We start from the raw sequence: 22,818 nt of genomic DNA, 5'->3' as shown, positions 1-22,818 counted from the left end.
CTTCCATGCTATCAAGTGCTTAAATCTCATTAAAATGAGTTGAGCTGGGGCCCTCTGAGAGAACATACAACTCTGAGCAACCTGTTACCTATGTCATGAAGGGCACTGCTCTATAATGAGTTGTGCTCATGAAGGTGGTGTGTAATTTTGTATCGAGAAAGGACCAGTATGGTAATCAGGCTTGTAATTTTAAAAACATACATATGGTTACACAATTCCATTGTGTTGAGCCCATTTGATTTATTGCCTTTTTTTGAGCTTTATATCTGTGCTTAACTCCGAACTGTCTTTTGTCACTAGATGTACAAAATGAAAAAGAAAGACTGGAAAAATATCGAATGCTAATACAGACATTACCACGTGTCAACCGGGTTACTCTTGCAGCACTGATTGGTCACCTTTACAGGTATGTGGAATTAGTATTTCTATAGCTTCATCATGAACATTACCTGCTCTTTTTCACGTTAGAGTCTATCTATAGACTGAGATGGATATACATGGAAAACATCTGCTCTTCTTAGAGGCAGGCATAACTTAACAGGTACTTTGTAATTGAGTAATGCAATGGTTATCTGATCACGTCTGGTCAGTAGTCAATACAGAATTTTTCATACATTGGGTACAGTTCCTTGAAATGACGGCAACAGATCTGAGGATTTATTTCATGACATAATTTGCATGGCCTCTATTCCAAATTAAAATCTATCAAATGCTATTTGTTTAGAGATTGCTTAGCCAGAAGTGGAAAATGATCATCATTAAAAACAGAAAATGCTTAAAACCTCAGCAGGTAAAGCTGCATCCATGGAGAGAAAGAGTTAACATTTTTGGGTTGATGATGACCCTTCACCAGAACCTAAGAGACTGTTTAGATAAATGTCCAGGCATTAATTAGATATCTATAAATTCCGTAGAGAATTTCCTTGGATGAGACCATTGATGGCGACTCCCAAACAGTGCTTTTGTCCTTATTCTGATGTAAAATATCCAATATTGTTAAAACCAGCTGAGCATCGTTCAATTCCACTCCTCCTTCCCTTGACAGTGGTGGCTGATGCTTTAGAGGAGATTTCAAATTTTGAAAGCCCTCAACACTTTGCACAGTGTCTACTGTCATGTCTGAATCCAGATAATGCATGTAAAAAGAGTGTTTACTTGTGTGAAGTGTCACAGCCAGCATTAACCAACACCCAAAAGTATTTTTTCAGCAGAGGCTTGTCGTTAGAAATGAGGACAAACCTCAGCGAATTTTCTTCAGAAACTGAGGCCAGTTGTAGTTTGATGCTTTACTTATTGTTTCTGAAAGGCTCATGATATCTTTGATCCATCTGGTTAAGGTTTAAATCCATGCTCAAGTTACCAAGCAATAAGCAAATGAATTATTGTCATCTTTCTGACAACAGCACAGATAAAAATAATACCCCATTGATTTGCTCAGGTACTCAATGGCACTTCAGTGCAGGCCACCATAAATTCACCTTGGAGATCAGTTTTGGATCTCGTCATGTCTTGAAAGAAGATCTGAATGACAATAACAGAGATCAGTGTGAGATCATCTCAAATAACACTACACATTTAGGTCACTTAATCTGCTATTTTGTGCAGCAAAGTCCATTAGTCTGCATAACCTCCATGGGAAGGGTCCCTAGCTACATCATGTTGAATCAGACACAAATCCAGTATGGGGCTTTCACGATACTACAAGGATACCTTGTAGGTTTGTTGGAGAGCAGAGAACTTTGCCAATCGTTAGTTGTAGCCCAGTGGAGCACTTAAAAACTTAAAAATATTTAACTGTGTTAATAGAAAGATTCTCATCAGCTGTGAGAATCCTTCTTCTGGGAGCTACGTGCAGTCTGTTTGGACTTGAGATAGCAATCAAGTTTGGCATCAAGTTAATTCTCTATTGCAAACTCGGTAATCTAATAACTGACTCTGGTTCAACAGCTGTCTTAACTAGCCTGTGAGACTTAATGAAGCAGTTTGACATTTTCAGGTGGAATTCTTCCTTCTCAGTTCCAGATAACCCAGTAGTTAATATGATATAACACCTTGGGGAATAGACAAACAGCAAGTAATTTTCAATAATCAATGTGGGCAAGCTGTATAGTTTCAGCTGGTTAATTTGGCTCTGTGTACACTTTGAGGGATCTCTAAGTCTTTGCTCTACTAACTTGTGCCTAAAATTTATGTAGTGTTTGTGGAAGAGACAAGACCTTTTTGAGGGCAAAGAGTGATTTTACAGATGTAGTTTCTCAGTGGTTTAGCTTGGAAGTCGTTACACTTTATGATTGTTTCCAAAAGGGTCAGCTACTGAGTTAATCCAAAAAGTTAATTATAAATTTACTTGAGATCACATGTTAAATTCTGAATTAGATACTGTCCTGATTGACCAGTTACTACTTGAATTCAAAATTTATAATAAAATCGAATGTGAGAATTTTCATATTTATAGACGTTGCATTCTTAATTTAAATTGGACCCTAAATTTAAATAACGCTTATACATCTTGCGAAAGTTAACTGTTTCTAGTTAATTGCATCATCTCTATTAATGTTTGTAATATTTCAGTGACTGTTGTTACATTTTTAGGTTTTAGTTGGCAACCATCATTGGTGTTAGTCACTGAAATGTATTCCTGTTAGTCTGCTGATGTTCTTTAACAACAGAATACAAATTTATTTTACACAAAATGAAACAAAAAATGCTATGTTCATTTATATAAGATCATTTGAAAAATATGAACGGAAACAGCAAAACAATGTTTTAACCTGTTCCCCAACATTATCCTTTTATGAATACTCCATTCTGGAGAAATCTATTTCTTATCTCATCAAGTTCATAGAATCCTTACCGTGTGGAAACAGCCAATCAACCCGACAAGTCCACACTGACCCTCCAGAGAGCATCCGACCTAGACCCATCCCCCTAACCCTGCATTTCCCATGGCTAATTTCCCTAACCTACACATCCCTGAACACAATGGGTAATTTAGCAGGCCAATCCATCTAACTTGCACAACCCACACAGACATGGGGAGAACGTGCAAACTCCACACAGATAGTCGCTGAAGGATGGAATCAAACTTGGGTCCCTAGCACTGTGCAGCAGTAGTGCTAACCACTGAGCCACCATGCTGCCCCATTTCTCATCTAATTGACTGCTCCCAGTTTATTTTCCTTAGATGGTGGAGGCAATTTTATGACTCCTTTCCAGTTCACTGACATGAAATTTTCACAATTGTGATGATCAAAATGTCTTCAGTTCTATTTAGTAAAAGATTTCTATCCAAACGCTCCTGTCATAGAAGCTTCATAGACTATAACATTTCAGCTACAGTCACTAAAAGCTTAATTCTCCTACTAAGAAGAACTTTTCTTTCAACTGAACTTCTGTTTCTTCTGAACAGAGACCTTGGAACTTATATTCTGAAGTCAAAACTAAACTTAATGGGTTTTTTGATCTGTTGTAAGCCCAGCAATGTAAGTGTTCCATTCACAGCGCAAGAAATCTCCCAGACACTTAACTGTCATCTGCTTTCTTTGGAATTTATGCACTTAGCTCACTCTACCCAATTACTTTCTTGAATTGCTTTGCTTTGTTTAGAAACTACCTTCCTAAAACCACGAAGAGCATGAAAAGGGTGAATAGCTAACATCTTTTTCCTAGTCTGGGGGAGTCCAAAACTAGGGGACATAGGTTTAAAGTGAGAGGGGAAAGATTGAAAAAGGACCTTAACATGTTATATTTTCACGCAGAGGGTGGTGTGTGTATGGAATGAGCTGCCAGAGGAAGTGGTGGAGGCTGGTACAATTACAACATTTAAAAGGCATCTGGATGGGTATATGAATAGGGAAGTTTTTGAGGGTCATGGGTCAAATGCTGGCAATGGGACTAGGTCAGATTGGGATATCTGATCTGCGCAGATGAGTTGAATTGCAGGGTCTGTTTCCATGCTGTATGACTTTTGACTCCATAACTGACCCACATCTATCCACCTTTATTTTGAAATCCAAATCCCAAAATATAATTATGTTGTACAACTTTAATCACATTAATTCAAAAATGTTGCCCATTTCTGTTTTTTTCAGAATCGTATACAAAGTGCTCCCATTTAAATTGGTTGTAATCTTGCATTTCCTAATTTAATCTCAATCTCCTAAAGATGTACCATTGGCATCTTTGGCATCTCTAAAATGTTATGAGATGAACATTCTCAGAAGGCTTCATAATTCATTTCTTCAATGTGTTGGAGCTTTTAATTTGGATAGTGAATAGCTCAGTTTGTTCAAATTCATGATGTCTTTGTGCTACATTAATAATACAAATGTGCTGTATTGATCCAGTTCACAGCATTATGTTTCTGACCTCAGTGAAAAATTACTGTAGAATCTTATTAACTGCTCTACAATTAATTTGAAAGAATTATTATTCATCTTTATTTTCAGTTGTGTGTGGTTTATTTCTCAATTCCTTATTGTGAAGTTGTTAGGTATAAGGCAGTCAGCATATGCTTGACCTTTCCCAATGATACATTTTAACTGATCAATATAATGTACACCTAAGTTGATTTGTCCTAATTTATTTTTTTTTCCTCATTCAATCTGTGGACATCCTTACTACTGCTTGATTTAATTCACAGAATCCTGGTGGTGCGGTCAGGCCTAGTGATATATGTTAACTTTTTTTCTTGCTTTCTCTCCACTAATTGACTGACAGATGGAACCCTGCAAGCTTTGTTACACTGAGATGTTGTCACGTCCACTATCCAGAATTGGAAGTTTGTCAATTTTTATCTAAAGTTTAGTTCCCAATTTTCCTCTTCTAATGTCATTGCTTATTTACTGAACAATGATCCAGGGACAACCTCAGCTGCATCTTTGCTCCTGGCTTCCTCATGAAGAGTAATGGCTCGAAGCTGATCCATTTTGCTGAGGGTGAATGTGTGTTGATTTTTTTTTTATGTATTATCAGTGATAGATTCCTCATTTTTGGAGTTTAACGTACATTCTGACAATTGGCCTGTAGAGGAGATACTCCTTAGTGATATGCAGCATTGTGTTTCTTCACAAATGCATAAGAGGTTTGCACTGAGGCTCCTGTGGTGGAGATTTGCTGTACAGGGGCTCTGACTTGGCATAAACTTGTTTTAGCGGGGACCACACTTTTCATGGTTGTCCAAAGCTTGCTGAGGTTTGTCAGAAGAAACTTCGTGATTTTCCATGTTTCCAATTCTTTGATCCAAAAGCCTGCTTGCTGATAGAGCTTTCTCAGGAATGTTGCCCTGGGTGGGTGCAAGGATGGAAGATGGGGAGTAATTGGATTGAACAGGTCATTATGAAGTGGTAAGTGAGGTGCAGCATGGATGGTTTCGCCAGCTTGTGGATTTTCGTCATCGGTGAGTGATGTGTGGGGGAGTGATATTTGTGAGGGCAGCAGTCCTAGGAAGGGGTTTTGTGTGGACAGTTCCAATTATGACACACATTGATATGTGTATGATGACCTTTGCCAGACAGATACATAGTATTCTGGTGCAGCAAGTGCTGAGTTCCAGAGCATTGTGGCAGAAGCACCAAATGTAGTTCCATCATGTTTGATTAATAAGTTGTTTTGGTTTTGACCTTTACTGCTGATTTCTCCAGAAATACTTAGAAGGACATTCCCTATCTAGAGTCAGATGCAAGTATGTTGGATGGGGATCATGATTTAGTCTCTGAACATCCATGTAGGCATGCAGCTGTTCTTTGGCATTGGCATTGTGGAGGTGCAATAGACATGATATGGTTTTGAAGGTTAGATTTCTTTTCCGGCCTTTCCCCACATGTTAATGTATAAATTCTTGTAGACTATAACATGAGTTTCTTGGACCTAACAATATATTCTATCAAAAGTAATTACAACATCCATTGATCTGGGACCCAAGAGAAAATAAAATAAATAAAAATAACAAAGCAAGTGTCTGGTGCATAAATGTTTGTTGCATTAACAGACACTTGAAGGGGGATCTCAGTAGAATATATACTTCTGCCACACCATGTTAAGTTTATTGCAATTACCCAGTTCTTCCTGAGACTTTCCCTGCTGAGCTAATGCTCTACAACCTTCAATCTTTGAACATAAATCTTTTTCTTATTATTCCAAGAAACCTCTACTTATTAAGAGCCTTCAGAATAATCCACATCCAAACACCTACTCTGAAAACTCTACTCAAATGTTGTCAGCCATGTCAAATCACACCGTAGCAACTGGGACAACAACAACCTTCTTAAAAATATAAAATTGTCCAATCTCTCAATGTTAATGGATCCTTCCAAGGTCCAGATACACATCTTCACTAAAATCAAAGTCTTTCAGCCTGGATCACACTCTTTCAGTGTACCAAGTTTAGTTGAAATTTGTCGATTAGTTTTTGAGACACATTATTTACAAGCTAACCGGTGAAAGCATTACCTCCATCTATCTTCAGTGGCAAGGGTAATTATTGATTTAGTTATAAGTTTTATTGTTGAAGATAGATGAGATCTAAAACAACTTCCAAATTAGAACAAAAAAATATGCTCACGGTAGGTATTTCATCAATTCCATGTATTGTTTAGTTAGGGGAGAATCTTAAAAATGTTAGCATAGAAGAAGGCTGTTCAACTTGTACTTCTGTGTTCCAAATTTTTATGCCTTTTTAATTTTATTTTGTGATAACATTACAATGTCCTGCAGTGCTATCTAAGAGGGATGAAGGGGGCTTGCTGCTACACTGCTACAGCTGGTTGCCCGAAAGCATTACTAACCATACATTATATATTGTTCGGTTATTCCATGGATGTCATCCAATGTTATTCATAACAATTGTAATAAAGTAGGAATTAGAGTTCAAGTCATGCCTTGCTCTCTGGTCCAGCCAGAAGAGCTCGAACAATATGTCACTAAGTTATGATCATGTTTTTTTCAACTCTACCTGTCTCAACTTACATAAAAAGAGGGTTAAAGTTTGAATGAACAGCATCTCTTACCTTGTTGTATACGAGTGAATTTTAGAAAGATGATACTGTAGGGTCCACCAGCATTTATTCTCATATTCCTGATCTATGCAAATGAAACTCTGAGACAACAAAACAAGGAAGACTTCCATTTCTATAGCCTCTTTCTTGAAACCCAGATGTCCCAAAGAGCTTTATGGTCAATTATATGTTTTTGATGTGAAGTCACTATTGTATGCAGCACAGTAGCATCTTATACAGATAATGTATTGTCTGGACCAATCAGGATGGGATAGGTGTGGGGCAGATACCCAGTTCCATATTAACTGTGTCCCTGCCCAGTTTTTATGCTGTTAAAGTTTCACTGTAACCCCTTCACTGAATGCCTGATGGTTAATACGTTACTCTTGTGCTTGGAAGTCTGTAGAAATCAATTAAATATTAATATATTGGGGTTCATTGACAATAAAAGCATCACAAAGGAGTTGGTATAGGCATATGTGTGCTTTTAGAGTGCATGCTGAATCAATCAATTAATTTTACTGATGCTTGATGCATTCCATGCATCAGAGAATAAATATAATATATTGAATTTTCTTGGTTCCTAGTGATTCATTTTGATAAACTTATAAGTTTTTCAGTTTCCTTAGAACAGTGGTGTGTATAAATTCTATTCAGCTTTTGCATTGAGTTGTTAATTAACTTCTTTAATACATCACATAGATGATTTTTACTGATATCATCTGTTCACTGAAACTAACAGAACATTGAAATAAAGAAGCAGAGAATGGATGAAACAATAGGAGATGATACTCTTTCATCACTTGGAACTGGAGTTGAATGCACGTATGACTGGTGGGGGAATATCTCTTCTCTTGACCAAGCATCCTAAGTGAATTTAATTTGGGTTTGCCTAACTGAACTCTTAGGAGACAGTGATATTAGGTTGGAACTGAATTGTAATATCCTTTGGAGAAGCTTCTAGGACATGTGATGTAGAAAGTAAATTTGGACTCTTGTTGTACAAGGTGATCTAAAATGGTTGTTAGGTGTATTTTTGGAACACTTCTGGTGAAGCTTAACTTTGTATGTGGTGCAGGCTACACTTGACCCTAGAGTGCTGAAACTGGGCTAAAAGGGAAAATGATTTCCATTCTCCAACAGTGACATCTTCACCGAATGCATAAGAAGTCAGAGATTATAGAAGGAGAATATGTAATGTGAGAACTTGAACGGTGCTGCTTTCTGTACATATATATGTGTGTGTGAATGGAAAGGAAGGGTCAATGATGCATAGACCCACATGATTGTCAAATCAATTATTTTAAGCAAAACTCACCATTGAATGATAACTGCTTGTCTAAAGTTTAAACAAACATAAAAGGAAGAAGAAAAAAAATGGAATAGTTGGTCATCAAACTTTTTTTTGTCAGTTGCAATGAAGTTGATTTTCAATTTTTTTTAACAGGAGAGGGCAGTGTAGTGGTCATGTCACTGGGTTAGTCATTCAGAGGGTCTAGGCACATGAGTTCAAATCCCACCTCCCCCACCACGGCAGCTGATGGAATATAAATTCAGTTACCGCCAAAATCTGGAATGTAAAATGACTCTCATTGATAGCCATAAAGTGCATCTGCTTCACAAATGTCCATTAGGGAAGGAAAATCTGCAATCCTTAACTGGTCTGTCTTGACTTCATGTGGCTTTAGACCCAGAGCAATATGGTCAACCATTCTCAAAAATGAACCAGCAAAACCATCAGTTCAAAGACAATTATAGAGAACAGACAGTAAATGCAGACTCTGCCAGCAATACCTGCATTCCATGAAACAGTATAAAAAGCAAAATCTGATGTTGCTATCCTTCATTCACAACTAGCTATTTTCCATATTGAGGCTTTTCAGTAATTTACATCTTTTTTCCTTCTGAATATCATTGTTTAAGCATACATTCAGATGCACCAGATACAGTCCTAAGTTTATGATTTGCCCAAAATTCTGTACTAAATAAAAAAGTTCATAGAACAGAATTGATAAAAATATGGATGGAATATTTTATGTATTATGTATTTATCATGGTTACATTGTCAAAAAATTGGAATTTTTTTTAACATTTGAAATTGGCTTCTCTTTTGAAATCTGAGACAAATCTGCATAGATTCCAGGCTGATAGGAGACAATGTCTACCTTCAGTGATGTTAATCTCATTTCAATTTGGTGAAATAATTTTTTTTAATTCTGTGAAGCTTTACATTGTGAATGTGTTTTTTTTTTAATTTTGGGACCATAAGATCAAAGTGTTTTCTGTTGACTTTGTAAGGCCTCCCTCCTGAGACCTCACTTGATTAAAGCTGAACCAGAGAATTAAATGATATTGACAAATCATTCAGATGCAAGCTCTGCTTAGAGATGTGGGTTTATTTAAACAGATTCAAAACCACAGAGTCACCATCAATAATGTCACACAATGTTTCACAATGTCTTACATAAACGATTCGGTCGAGTCAAATGACTTGTTGTTGCTTAGACCAGGTCTGTACTTGTTGACTGGTCAGGTCACTTACTCCCATCTGCAGTTTTGATATCTTTTAGTCACTATTATTTATATTCCTTTTTATGCATAGACCGGGCTGTTATGTTGTCATGTACTTACTGTCCTCGAAAGGCTCCCCTTAATACAAAGTGTCAATGAAAACAATGAGTTTTTTTTATCCAAATTGTATGTTAGTAGCCTGCTAACATGCTAAGTTCTGCTTTCTGTAGCCTGCTAGAGCCGTGTAGAACAGTTTGCTGAGGACTATTTTCCATTTCTTTGCTTTCCATGTCTAGCTTTGTACCTCTCAAATTCCATCTTCAAGCTCAAGGCTATTTTTAAAACTTAATTGCTCATATCTCCCACTTACTTAGTTGTGCTTAGAGCTATACATAATGACCATCCAGTATCTGACCATTAAAACATTGAAGAACGGATTTACAAACAGTTATGGATACTCTGTGATCCTTTAAAAATGGCCGTTGAGACTCAATTCTGGATTCCTACCGTCATTCCTTGCACCCCTAACTTCTGGGTGTGCATAAGGATGCAAATAGTAAACCATACCTTACATTACTGGCATGACTGACTCCATTTTGGCAAAGGCATCTTCTAGCCCCACCCCTCCCCGCCTTTTTAAATGGACTCAGGCCAGCTTTTAAAGGGCTTGTGGTTCATGGACAATCAGTGGAGTAGTAAACCATAGACTGAACATGGGAAAGTGTCAAAAGATAACTTCATAAGGTCTTAGCTCATACTTCATCTCTATGCTAAGTTATGAATTCTACCTATCCGAAATGATTCTTCACGCCTTCCATGCCAACTTGTACCTCCTACCTAACTCCATGACCTCTCATATCATCTATGTCAATGTATATCCTTTCCATGCTCGTTCACCCAGTATACATTCTGTACCGAAGCCATGACAGCAATGTCAAGTGCAAGCAGCAGGTTTTACTTTACTTTGCAAAACTCTTGTGAAGCATAATGGTCAGAGGTTTGATCAACTTACAATTTATGCTCTGGGTGTGTTCCCCAAGCACATGATTGGTTTACGACTATCCTAGCAATTAGATTGTGCCTGAATTGGAGACTGATCCCAGGGCAAGACGATTTGAGCAGCACAGCAAAGTGATCCGCCAGCCTTATTTATTGATCATTGGTCATGTGATTTGTGCGTTCAAGGGCAGTTTGTTAACCATGGTTGGATGGGAGAGGCACTAGGGAATGGGACAAGTGGTGATCACCAGTGGTCTCTTCACATTCTGGTCATCCTAAAGACACTATGCCTAAAGCGGAGACCCTTTTTAAATGATGTCATTAGGATCTGACTGCATTCATGGAGCTAGCTAGTAGGCTAGAGCGAATGGGAGGTCTGTGTGCTGGGGACTGCTCCCACAGGTCCCTGCTGAGGCCACATGCCACTGAATACATTTTCCTTCCTGTTGGTGAGGTATGAAGCTGGCCTATTTTGGGTAAGACAGAGGTATTAGCTGGATCCCAGGTTGCATGTTTTTGGTGTACGGTTTGAGCTTCAGTCAAAAAGTGTCTGTACTATACTCACCCTTCCTTTAAAATTATAGACTGCATGCCCCAATGGCTTTTTGTTCTACAGTAAAGAAAAGGTAGCGTTGTACCACTCAGAGTTCAAATAGTGTTCCTTGAGTACAAAGAAGCCATGGTTTACATAAAGCTCCATAGTATATCATTCAGGTAGTCACATTACATGTATGTTATCTTACTTTTCTTTCCCCTTCTCTTCCCCCTCACCCACCAACAGGGTGCAGAAATGTTCAAAGATGAATCAGATGAACACACACAGTTTGTCTCAGGTGTTTTCACCCTACTTATTCCAAACAGAAGGTCAAACCAAACAAGAAGTTAATGTCATAGAGGATCTGATCAATTTATACGTTCAACTCTTTGGTGTAAGTACATATTTTTGGGAATGGATTGGTCATGAATTCTTCACACATTGCACTTCGTTAAATCAAGCAATTAATACTTTCTATTGAATTTTTTCTAAAAATAGGAAATCATACATTTACAAAGATGATATTGAACACATTTCATATGCTAACTACAAAACTATAAATTTGAGACTTATGCTTTCTTCTTTATTCAAATTTAGTCTTGACCTCATCTGACCATTAAAATGTATTTTTAAAAGTTTTCATTTTTAGAATAATTGATGTCACCAAAGTAATTATTCTGTCCTATGTAGTCCGCTAACCTTGCAGAATTGTGTACAAAGAGAAAATATGAAAGACCGTAACTAACAGATAAGAACAGACGATGCATTTACATTTTATTGATGAAAATTTCCTTCCTTTGAAACTGAATGTCAGAATGTTAAGGATATGCTAGTCAGATGAATTCTTTCTTTTTTTTCCCCAAACTTCACTAAGTTTGCAAGCTCTGTTAAAAGTTTGAAAGAACACCAATAATACAACATCCTCTTGTATTTATATAACAGTTCCAATGTAGGAGAACTTCACAAAGTGCTTTACAGAGCTGCAATAGAGAAAGAGAACACCAAGTCAAAGAAGGACAAATTTGGGAGAGATGACCTCAGAGCTTGGTCAAACAAGTGAGCTTTGTGAAACGTTAACAGATGGGGAGAAAGACTGTCAAAGGCATTTCTATTACTGGGGCCCCCTACTATTAAAATTCTGGGGTTAACCTTGACCAGAAACTGAACTAGACTAGCCAAATAAATACTGTGGCTATAAGAGCAGGGCAGAAATTGAAAATCCTGCAGCAAATAATTCATGTCCTGACTCCCTAAAGCCTGTCCACCATCTACAAAGCACAAGTCAGGAGTGTGATGGAGTATTCCCCACTTGCCTGGATAGGTGCAGCTCCAACAACAGTGAAGAACCTCGACACCATCCAGACCAAAGTAGTCCACTTGATAAGTATCATGTACACTCCCTCGAACACTGATGCTGAGTAGCAGCAGTGTGTACTCTCTACCAGATGCATTGCAAAAGTTTACCAAGTCTCCTTATTCAGCACTTTCCTAACTTTCAACCACTGCCATCTAGAAGGACAAGGTCAGCAGATACATGGGAGCACCAGGACCAGCAAGTTCCCCTCTAAGTCATTCATTATCCTGATTTGGAAATACAATGCCGCTTCGTCAATGTTGCTCGGTCAAAATCCAGGAACTCCTTCTTTAAGAGCGTTGCAGCTGAACCTACACGAAATGAACTGCAGATGTTCATGAAAGCAGTTTACCACCATCTTCTCAAGGGCATCAATGCAATGGCTATAAATGTTGGCCTAGCCAGTGACACCGATACTCCATAAATGAATAAAAACAAAAAAAAAGTTAATGTATCAGGCATAGGTTGCCAGTTGTGAGACAAGTGCTTAAATATTAAAAGCAAAATACTAAGGATGCTGGAAATCTGATATATAAAAAAGAAAATGCTGAAGAAGTTCAGTTCAGGCATCATCTGTGAAGAAACAAAGGGTTGCAGTTTCAGGTTAACAAACTTTTCCGGTGAAAGTTTTCCATTTTCAGTGGCCTCTGTTAAAATGAAATGACTCCTTTTAATCCCAGTCAGAGATAATTTGAAATGGATTATAAAGTGAGGAAATAAAGCTTCAGTTATATCGAGTCTTAAAACCAGTCAGGAATATCACCTTCAGTTTTGGCACTGAACCTCAAAAAAGTGATATTGATCTTGGAAAAGATAGAATGCAGATTAGTCAGAATTATTTCGGGCCTTAAAGGGTTTAACTATGAAGAGATTGCATTAACTTGGCTTAATTGGGTAAGAGTTTAGAGGAATCTGGAGCAAATGCAGATAAATAGGACAGCCATTCAGACCTCTATGAGCAAGCTGAATACAGAATAGATTCACGGAACTAAACGGTCTGCTCCTGATCCAATGGAATTTTCTTATCGACTTAGAGACTCTGTTGGGACCAAATTGGGAAATCCCAAACATACAAACAGAAGCAAATCTTCCAGAAGGAGTCATCCTCATTGCCTGCCGCTGAGATCACCAGGCTGGGCCTGTGATACATCAGGCCCAATCACATTAGACCATTTTGGCTGGGCTGCACAGCAGTCTGCACTGGGTTAGAGGGTGAAGCCCTCACTTCTGCTCAAGGTCCCACCAATTCCAGTGACCGCCGGGCTTGCACATAGTGCAGGCTGCTCTGCCACCAATAAAGTGCCATGAAAGCTGTAAAGTGACCTCTCACGAGGGTTTCAATCACCTTCAGCAAAACAGAAATTGCTGGTAAAACGCAGGTCTGGCAGAATCTGTGGGAAGAACGCAGGGTCAACGTTTTGAGACCAGTGACTTCATTAGAACTGTTGGACCGAGGAATAAGTGGTATTTATGCTGAAGACAATTGTGTATATGTGTGTGTTGGCAGGGAGTGGAGGAGGGCAGAGGTGAGCGGATATTTGGAGATGGACTTTGACCAAGTTAAATATTTGGAGTGCACAATGAATATTAGATACCTAGCTCTATGGTTACCAGATTAAAGAAGTTGGGGAGATAAAACAATATTTATTAAAGATATGTGTGTGCATTTATATTTATGTATACTTGTACATACATTGAATGTATATGTCAATTGTGTGTGACTCTTGAGTGCATATATATGTACAACAGGACAAAATACTGAGGTGCTCACCCAAGATAGCATGTCAAGCATCCTCACAAATTAAGACAGTCACAACTCAGTTGAACTGATGGTGTAACCAAAATACCCGACACTCAGTTACGAAAGTGAATCTTCTAAGGAGAGCTTCAGTCTGGGCTGTGCTTTCATGGCAGTCAAAGGAAGTGCTACAAAGACACCAAAGTCTTCACTTTGGAGTTCTGATGTCGACTACATTTCCTGGGTGATGCTGGATCACTGCACCTGATGTAACCAAATAAAAATTGTAATGGCCTCCTTAGAAAACAAGTGCATATCAGAGGCAGAGAGAAAACGAAAGGAGATGAAATCCTGAGTCAGCAACTCAGTCAAAACTACATTTTCAATGGTATCTATTAGTGGCACCTCCTAGACAGACCTTGGCCTTGACAGTCACTTGGGTACCTATTGGAAACCTACAAAACACCCCAGATGTTAAACACAGTCATCTTTGGCTTGAAGGGCGCACAAGAAGGGTATATATAAATATCAAACTCAACAACTAATGTAAGATTACAAACAATGATGGAAAATCCATAAAGAAAATGGTATGTAATGGAAAATTTAATCTTCTGACAAGAATTTCTCCTTCAATTTTCTCATTTTCACACAGACTTTCCTCTCGTTTCTCCTAGAACCCCTTACTAAATCAATAATCAGAATTCTTTTTATCCTGCAGATGAACCGCAAAAATCAGTTTTTAATTTAGAAAAATATCTGTAAAAACATAAAGAACAGGTAACCGAGAATCAGAGAGGAGGAGTCTACAGTCAGATTTACTGGGTGAAAATAGGAAAGCTATTCCCAATTCATGTATCTAGATTATCCTTCATGCAATGAATGGAGTGGTGATTTTTTTTTTGCCACCTACAGCTACTTCACTCACAATTTCTTTTAATTTTTGATGAGTATTTCTGTGCTTGAAATAGGTTAATGAAGACCAAGTGAAACAGATGGAGATAGAAAACAGCTTCATAACGACGTGGAAAGACACACAGGTTAGGGGTTTGCAAGATATCAACTTTTTATTTATGTTTAATACATTTGTAATTTCATGTACCAGTAGTATTTTGTTTAGTGAATTACTGGTTTTCATAATTGTAATATTTAAAGTGGTGCAGTTAATTTTATAGACTGTAGTGTGGTGCTTTAAAGAAAAATTTGCATACACAGATATCTGCCTGTATCTGTGGCCATTTTGCAATCCACTACACATCAGCTCAGTATTGTTTAGATAGATAATCCAAATTTCTGTGTTACACACTGTACTAGATATGGTTAATGTTTTAGTACAGTGATGATATCCTTGAGAGGTGCCTATGGCCAAAAATGAATTGGTATCTAGTTTACTGATCCAAAGGAATTTGACTATTGTATCTTAGCATATTAACACGGGGTTTTACATTTGTAAACATTCTCTTACATTGAATTTGGAATTGCTGTTTCTTATTTCTGTCCTAATGTAAGCCTGTTATCTGTTGATGCTTTCCTGTTCTCATAATATTATTTTTTGTGTTCAATACAACTTGGAGAAAACACTGCGGTAACCTCTGTACTTATAATCTACTCTAGCCAAGCAGGAGTTTGGTGCTTTTTAACAAGTTACTCACCTCATGCCCCTTCTATACCTCTCCGTGATCTACAAGACTGAATAGAGAAGTATGATAGAATACTCATTAATCAATGCCGCCCAGGATAGAACTGTCAACATGATTGGTATCCCTACCACTGAACTAGGCATCCTCCCTGGTGATCTCTGTGTGTATGAACAATAGGATGCCCACAGCAATTAACCAAGCTTGTTTTGACACCCAGGTTAGACAGCTCGACAGTGTCTATCACTGAGGAGAACAACAATAACAATGTTATGGAAACATCCTAATCTCCTGTCCAGATTGCACAGGCTGGACTTCCTTCATCTTTGCCAGGTCATAATTCCTGGATTTTCCTATCGTGGAAACCTCATCACTACAAAGTCTGCAAGGGGTCCAGAATCCTACTGCCATTTTGGGACAACAAGGGATGGGTGACAGGGGTTAAAATAATTTATTTTCGAGAACTCTTTGAAAGATGTTCTTGGGGCTACTCAGAACACCGAGTTGTTGGCATGCAGAAGGCTATTGTCGTCAATAACTAGTCCACAAACCTACTGCAAATCAGCTGCTTGTTGCTAATCAAAATTCCACTTGTACACAGCCCTTGGCTCCACCTCATTTGTAATTAGTATTCCTCCACTGCTTGAGCAAATAGCTGTGCAACCAGCACTTGCCATGAGTGTCAGCTAACCTGCTTTAAACCTGTGCAGCAATCCCTCAACCACCCTTCACATTTCATTCCACAATTAAAATTACTGGAAATTAAAAAGGTGCAGTATTTATAGAACAGTGATTTTCCTTGCCTGGTTTTTCACTCTCATTAACTCCTTTATTAAATGTTGCAGTTATGTGCTACCATATCTTCTGCATTTGTATTGTTTTTTTGGGGGGGAGGATGTATTCTTCTTTAGATGGGTAAGATAATACGAACAGCAAAGATTGCATACATATACTGTTGAATCTTTTAATCAATAAATGAAGTATTTTTGTTAATTTATTATAAATAAATTTCTCATAAAATTGATAGTTAAATGCATATCTTAGGTAAGAATGCTGCAATTTGAATAATATTTTCTCAGAAATTATTATTTCTGTAACTAGGACACATGTAATTCGTAAATAGCTTCCAGAAAAGCTTCCTAAAACATGAATGCAGGATGCTGACTGCCACCTAGGGGAATAATTTGCAGACTGCTTTGTGTTCTGTGACTTCATACATAACAAAATATTTAAGGCCTTAGCCACCCTGATTGTTTCCCCTTGACAGAAGCTTCTCCCTGAGTGACGTCTCTGCATGTTTCATATTAGGAGTGGAAATAAACTCGAATAAACTTGGTAAGCGATTGATAAAATTGCAAATACACAAAGGATGTCATCTTTACCTTCCTCCTCAACACTGGATTACCTGATACTTGAGACTGGCATTCTGCTTTCCTTCCTGGGTCAATGCATGGACTCTGCCTCCGACATCCCTTTAAGAGACACTCCGACTGTGCTGTCTCCAGACCAACGTTCAGACACAGCCTGATGGCAACTGAATAGCTGCCTTCTAAAATTCTGTTGCAGTTGATCCCAGACCAGCCAGGGTAACTCCTTAACATCTCCCCACTACCCCATCCCTCTCGCTGTCAGTTGCTCTTCCAATAACTGCTTCCATTTCTGGAGGAACAGCAAATAGGGAGAGAGGGGACCTGAAGTGGTGGATGTGGAGCGGCATCATGGGAAAGGCTGAATCTCTGACTGGGGAATTCTGTCTCTCCCACAGGTGAGAATGACCTTTCTCTGACTGCTCGTTTCTGTGATTAAATTTTCACAGAAGTTCTTGGGGCTTTTCAGGGGCAAAACCTGCATATTCTGAGCTCTGTTGAGAAATAAATGTCGCCTTGCCAAGGTTACTGTTATGTACCAGACCAAACGCCCTCAAAGTGTATTAAGAAGATAGCATAGACACTCATTTTTTTTCTTAATTTAGAGGGAAGCGTAAGGCATTGTATTTCAGATGCAATTCGATTGGACAAGCTACCTGACTTTAAGCAAAACACAGTTAAAATATAGTCAAAAGAAAAAGAAATAAAAAGAATTGGCTTAACGAAAACTCTATTGAAATAATTAACAAAATTATATATCAAAACTACTAATAATTAAATGTTCCAATATAGTAACATTCCATAATCACACCCCTGGCAAAGGCAAATTCAGTAAAATACATTGTCTCACATTGCAATTTTAGCAGCAGGAAGAGAACCCTACCGAGATAAGTAAGAGCTCCTACATCCAGTTTCAATTCCCCAGCAACTGTTGAAAGCTAAAACTAAAAATCTTGGCTTTATGGGAGCTTGACCCCACCCATTCAGGCTGCTCCTATTGTTTCACCTAAAAAAAAATCCGAGACCTCACAAACTGTTTACTTTATTGGCTTTGAGCATACCGATTATCACCTCTATCTCAAACTTTCTTCATCAACGAAAAGGACAAAATATACCTCTTAAAGTCATAGTATTGTCACAGTTACTCATATCTCAAGAACAAAAATAGTTTGAAAACAAAATAAAAATTTTGGAAGAATTCATTGCTTGCATTTGCAATTCACTGATTGCTTTGAGATGAAACGGTTTGCATGTAACTTATTTTTATATGTTGCAAAATTTTAATCAGTCTGAAAAATGCACAGTTTAATAAGTAATAACAAAGGCATTCCCAACTTCCCCACTGATTGTTAATTTTTAATTTATTTCATTAGAGCAAGAGACTTTTTTGATTGTGATGCTTCAGGAAATAATAGTGTTAACCACACATCTACATTCTGTCAGTATCGTTAACATCAACACCGTAAAATATCTGTGGTGTGGAATTTTAATACAATGTTCATTTGCACAATGGACTCCTTTTGCACTCAGAAGACCAAAACTTCTTTATAATGCAATGCCTATACTTTTTGGACAAAGTCGTTGAATTCTTCCTCTTAATGGTTGCTAGTGTTTAGAGTTTTACTTTGTCGTTACAAGTTATCATTAAATAAGCATCAATATTTGTTGCTGTTGTGGAAAGGGAGCCCAATGGCCTTTCTATTCAAAATGTTCAAGTTCTTTGTGTGAATAAATATATTGGGACGATAATAAGGACATAAGAACTAGGAGCAGGAGTAAGCCATCTGGCCCCTCGAGCCTACCCTGCGATTTAATAAGATCATGGCTGATCTTTTTGAGACTCTTTCTAATTTAATCTTTTACTTTAATCCAGAAAGAAACAGGAAAATGGCAATTGAATCATAGTTCTATGAGCCTGCTCCCTTCCCCGAGGACCAATTGTGTGGTAGAGCAGGGGAAATTTATAAAATTGTTGATATGAGATTCACTAAACCACTTCATTACTGTCAGCTCAATATTAATAGGTGTTGGTTTTCGATAGCTATAACTAATGCTTGATTTTTTTTTTATATTGCCTTCTTTAATGGCTTATAGGCTTACCTGGAGTATTACGTACAATTTTGGCTCCCTTACTTAAGGAAGGATGTAGGTGCATTGGAGACAGTTCAGAGGAGATTTATTAGATTGATTCCAGAAATGAGGGTTTGTCTTACGAAGAGAGATTGAGCAGTTTAGGCTTCTACTCTCTAGACTTTAGAAGAATGAGAGGAGATCTAATTGAGGTATACAAGATGCTAAAGGGGATTGACAAAGTAAACATAAAGATGATGTTTCCTCTTGTAGGAAAATCTAAAATAAGAATTCATAGTTTTGGATAAGGGCTTGTAGATTTAAAATAGAGATGAGAAGAAACCACTTCTCACAAAGGGTCGTGAATCTGTGGAATTCACAATCCCAGAGTATGGTAGATTCTGGGAGTTAATTTAAGGAGGAGATTGAGTTTTGATTCGTGATGAGGTGAAAGGATATGGGGAACGTGTAGGAAAGTGGAGTTGAGGCCGAGATGAGATCAGCCGTGATCGTATTGAATAGTGGAGCAGGCTCAAGGGGATAAATTGCCGACTCCTGCTCTTAGTCCTTATGTTTACAGTTTCCACAAAAATACCACACCACAATATATTAACTTAGTTTTACTGAAACAATATTCAGAATAAATACAGGTAGTTTTCCTATAACATGATAGTTGCGTCCTTGTGCGACCTCGTGCTAAGGAAAATTGCCATAGAAAATCATGCTATAGGGAAATCGCTATATTGTACAGTAGAAAGTTTGTGTTACCCAAACAGCGTCCATTATTCATCAATCACGTTACAGCCAATTCACATGAACAAAACATGCGTTATAACAAATACCAGTAACGGTAACTTTAAAACGATAGAGGTGGTTAAAAATTTGAAAACTATTTAATAAAAAACCATCAGTAAGAATATTCGTCTTTGCTGGGAGAATATGAAATGTCTGAAAACTGTGTTTTTTTCAGGTTGCCCAAGCTGGGGACCTGATCATTGAAGTCTACCTGGGGAAAAAGGAGCCGGATTGTTGCTGCATAATTAGGGTAGGTATTTGGTTATAAAATGAAATCTTCTGTACATCCGGTGTAATATAGTATCTTTTGGCTTTCAAATGGAGCTTTGCTTAATTGGATTTAATTAACTTAAACTTCAAAGCACAAAGAACAATTTTCATGCGCACATAGTTGGTGCAAAACTGTTTGTACTGTTTTGCTACCAGATAAACCTTTCAAGGCGTCTGGTGCTTTTTAAAGTCAAGGAGATTGTGTATTCATTGCATCAACAGCTGGCTACTCAAACTTCCTCCATAATTAGGGAGACAGAGAACAGTGACTCAGCCCTGCATCTAACATCATTCCTGCTGACTATAATGCTGCTGGTATGCAATTTATTTAAACATTTACGTCAAGAAAATTTGCAGTCGTGCCAAGTACGTAACATCAAAAATGTTCCTAAGCTTTATTGCAGTGTGATCAGTAGAAGACTCAGATAGGAGCAAAGAAATTCTAAACATTTTGCACAAGTCAGGATGTTCTCACGTTTTGTAAATTAGTCAGGTAATTAACTGTAATTTTAATCAGTGTCTTAAAAACATATACTTCCCAAGGTGCAAGTGTTGCTGGCAAAGCTAGTACTTCCCACCAATCTCTGGTTACCCTTGTCCACTTTGAAGTCCTGGAGAGCAATCTGATATGATTGATTTCCAAGGCTGCTTCAGAGGAATGTTATGAGCAAGCCACATTGCTGTGGCATTGGAATTATAGATAGGCAAGGCATAAAGAGACAGGCTTCCTTCACAAGAAACACGTATGTGCCATGAGCTTTCAATTGTACTTCAGAAGCTCATGATCACTCTGGGCAGTGGTATTGTCATCAGTATTAATGTGCACACTAATAACAGACACAGTGAACACTTTTTGAGATTCTAGAACATTTTGTTGGATAACTAAAGCGTGTGGGTGGTTATTGATATCATTCTGCTTGTAGTGAGGAACTTTGTATTACTCTTCATTGCAGATAATTTGGTCCATTTTTATTTTACACACTGGTGCTACAGATCTGTGCAGCCATGGACTTGTCACAAATGTCTCAGAGAATACCCTATACAATAAGCAATTTTGAAAAGCATTGTTGTTGCACAGGCAAGTGCAGCAACCATTTTGTAAAACCAAAAACATGCATGAGATGGCAGAGCAGCAAATGTGTTTTGAGCTGTGTTGCTTGAGGGAGAAATGCTTGCCATATTACTGGGGAACTACTTCAAAAACACGATGAGATTCTTAGCATGTCTGATCTACCTACATGTCAATAAAGAGACCTGTTTTGTAGCCTAAAGTAAATGAAAGAACAATACCGGTATGCAAAGCCAGAGCAAATGAGATCAAGCTTGCCTTTTAAATTGAAACTGCTTTGGATACATATTCTGTATACTGCAGATTTATCAAACTTGATATTATTTTTCAATGTGAGCATATTTATATCCTTTCATTCTTTTCCTGTGCAATTTTACTTGAAATTAAGACTTTTTCTAACACCGTGGATCACAGGTTTCTCCGACCATGACAGCAGAAGAATTAACTTGTATAGTTCTCCAAATGAAGAACATTGTCACTGCTGAGAAGATTGTCTGGGCAACATTTGAAGTTATAGAGAATGGAGAGCTTGGTAGGATATTATTTAAAATAAATACAGAAAGCTGAGTTAGAAGCAGTTGCATATTAAAACTACTGAGTGGGTGAAAAAATTTAATCTTAAAACAAATTGAAAACTAATTGTTGTCTCCTCATTATTTCCTCTTCATTGTCTCCCACTCTTTACCTGCATATTTTAGGCAAATGAATGATCTTCATTTTTATAAAATTTTGAGTGGTATTTGCTAGCTGGCTGTTGACTTTGGAGCTATCATAATTGAGTCAGATTCTGCCCTTGTATGACACCCATATGACATCAATGTTAGCAAGAATTATTGAATAATGTTTAATTTAGAATTCCAAGTGTACCTTTCTTTCCTGTCCAACCCAGAGACTCCAGCCATTTGTAATATCAATCATCATTTGTATGAAATATTCACGACGTTAGGACATTCCCAAAAAAAACGTCTTAGCCAAAAAAAAAGCCTTAGAAATATTGTTGGTGTTGAAAATAGGGGACTCATCCAATTTGGTTATAATCATCTAGTATAACATAATGCAAGGACTGAGCAGCACTGAGACATCATCAGTTGAAGAAGCACTTTGTACAATTTTGAATGATAATTACTAAAGCATTTCTACTTTAACTATAGCTTAGCTACCTGTACAGTAAAATTCTCTCTCAGCTGCCACAATAATGCCATGAGGATCCCAGTCTTTGGCCAAGGAATCATTAACCAAATTTTCGGATATGGAGAGAGGTGTCCAACTGAACTTATGTCATTTATGTTCCTTAGTAGCCTGAGGAAGTCTCATGTCAGCACACTTGCAGTGCAAAAGCAGAAAGTATGAACTTCTGATTGCAGGTTTTACCCTCAACAGATTGTTTCATGATGGATCAGAACCATGCAGACTTGCGCTGTTTCCCTTATAATTGTGGATCACATCTGCTAGCCGTTCACCCTCCCCCTTCAGAGTACTCT

At 37.8% G+C, this 22,818-nt stretch overlaps 1 protein-coding gene across 1 annotated transcript; it reads left to right on the top strand.

Annotated features, from left to right (window-relative positions):
* Positions 1–300: 300 nt before the first annotated feature.
* LOC125481331 (arf-GAP with Rho-GAP domain, ANK repeat and PH domain-containing protein 2-like) lies at positions 301–21,869 on the top strand (the record flags this gene model as incomplete). The annotated part of the gene is made up of 5 exons (XM_048592760.1): positions 301–406; positions 11,287–11,434; positions 15,101–15,169; positions 20,174–20,248; positions 21,752–21,869. Coding segments are annotated over 5 exons (516 nt in total), but the record flags the coding sequence as incomplete, so codon positions are not given.
* Positions 21,870–22,818: the final 949 nt, after the last annotated feature.

The sequence above is a fragment of the Rhincodon typus genome, unplaced genomic scaffold (assembly GCF_021869965.1).
Source record: "Rhincodon typus isolate 14 unplaced genomic scaffold, sRhiTyp1.1 hic_rhity00001748, whole genome shotgun sequence".
Taxonomy (NCBI): Eukaryota; Metazoa; Chordata; class Chondrichthyes; order Orectolobiformes; family Rhincodontidae; genus Rhincodon; species Rhincodon typus.
This window is presented reverse-complemented; position numbering and strand designations above follow the sequence as displayed.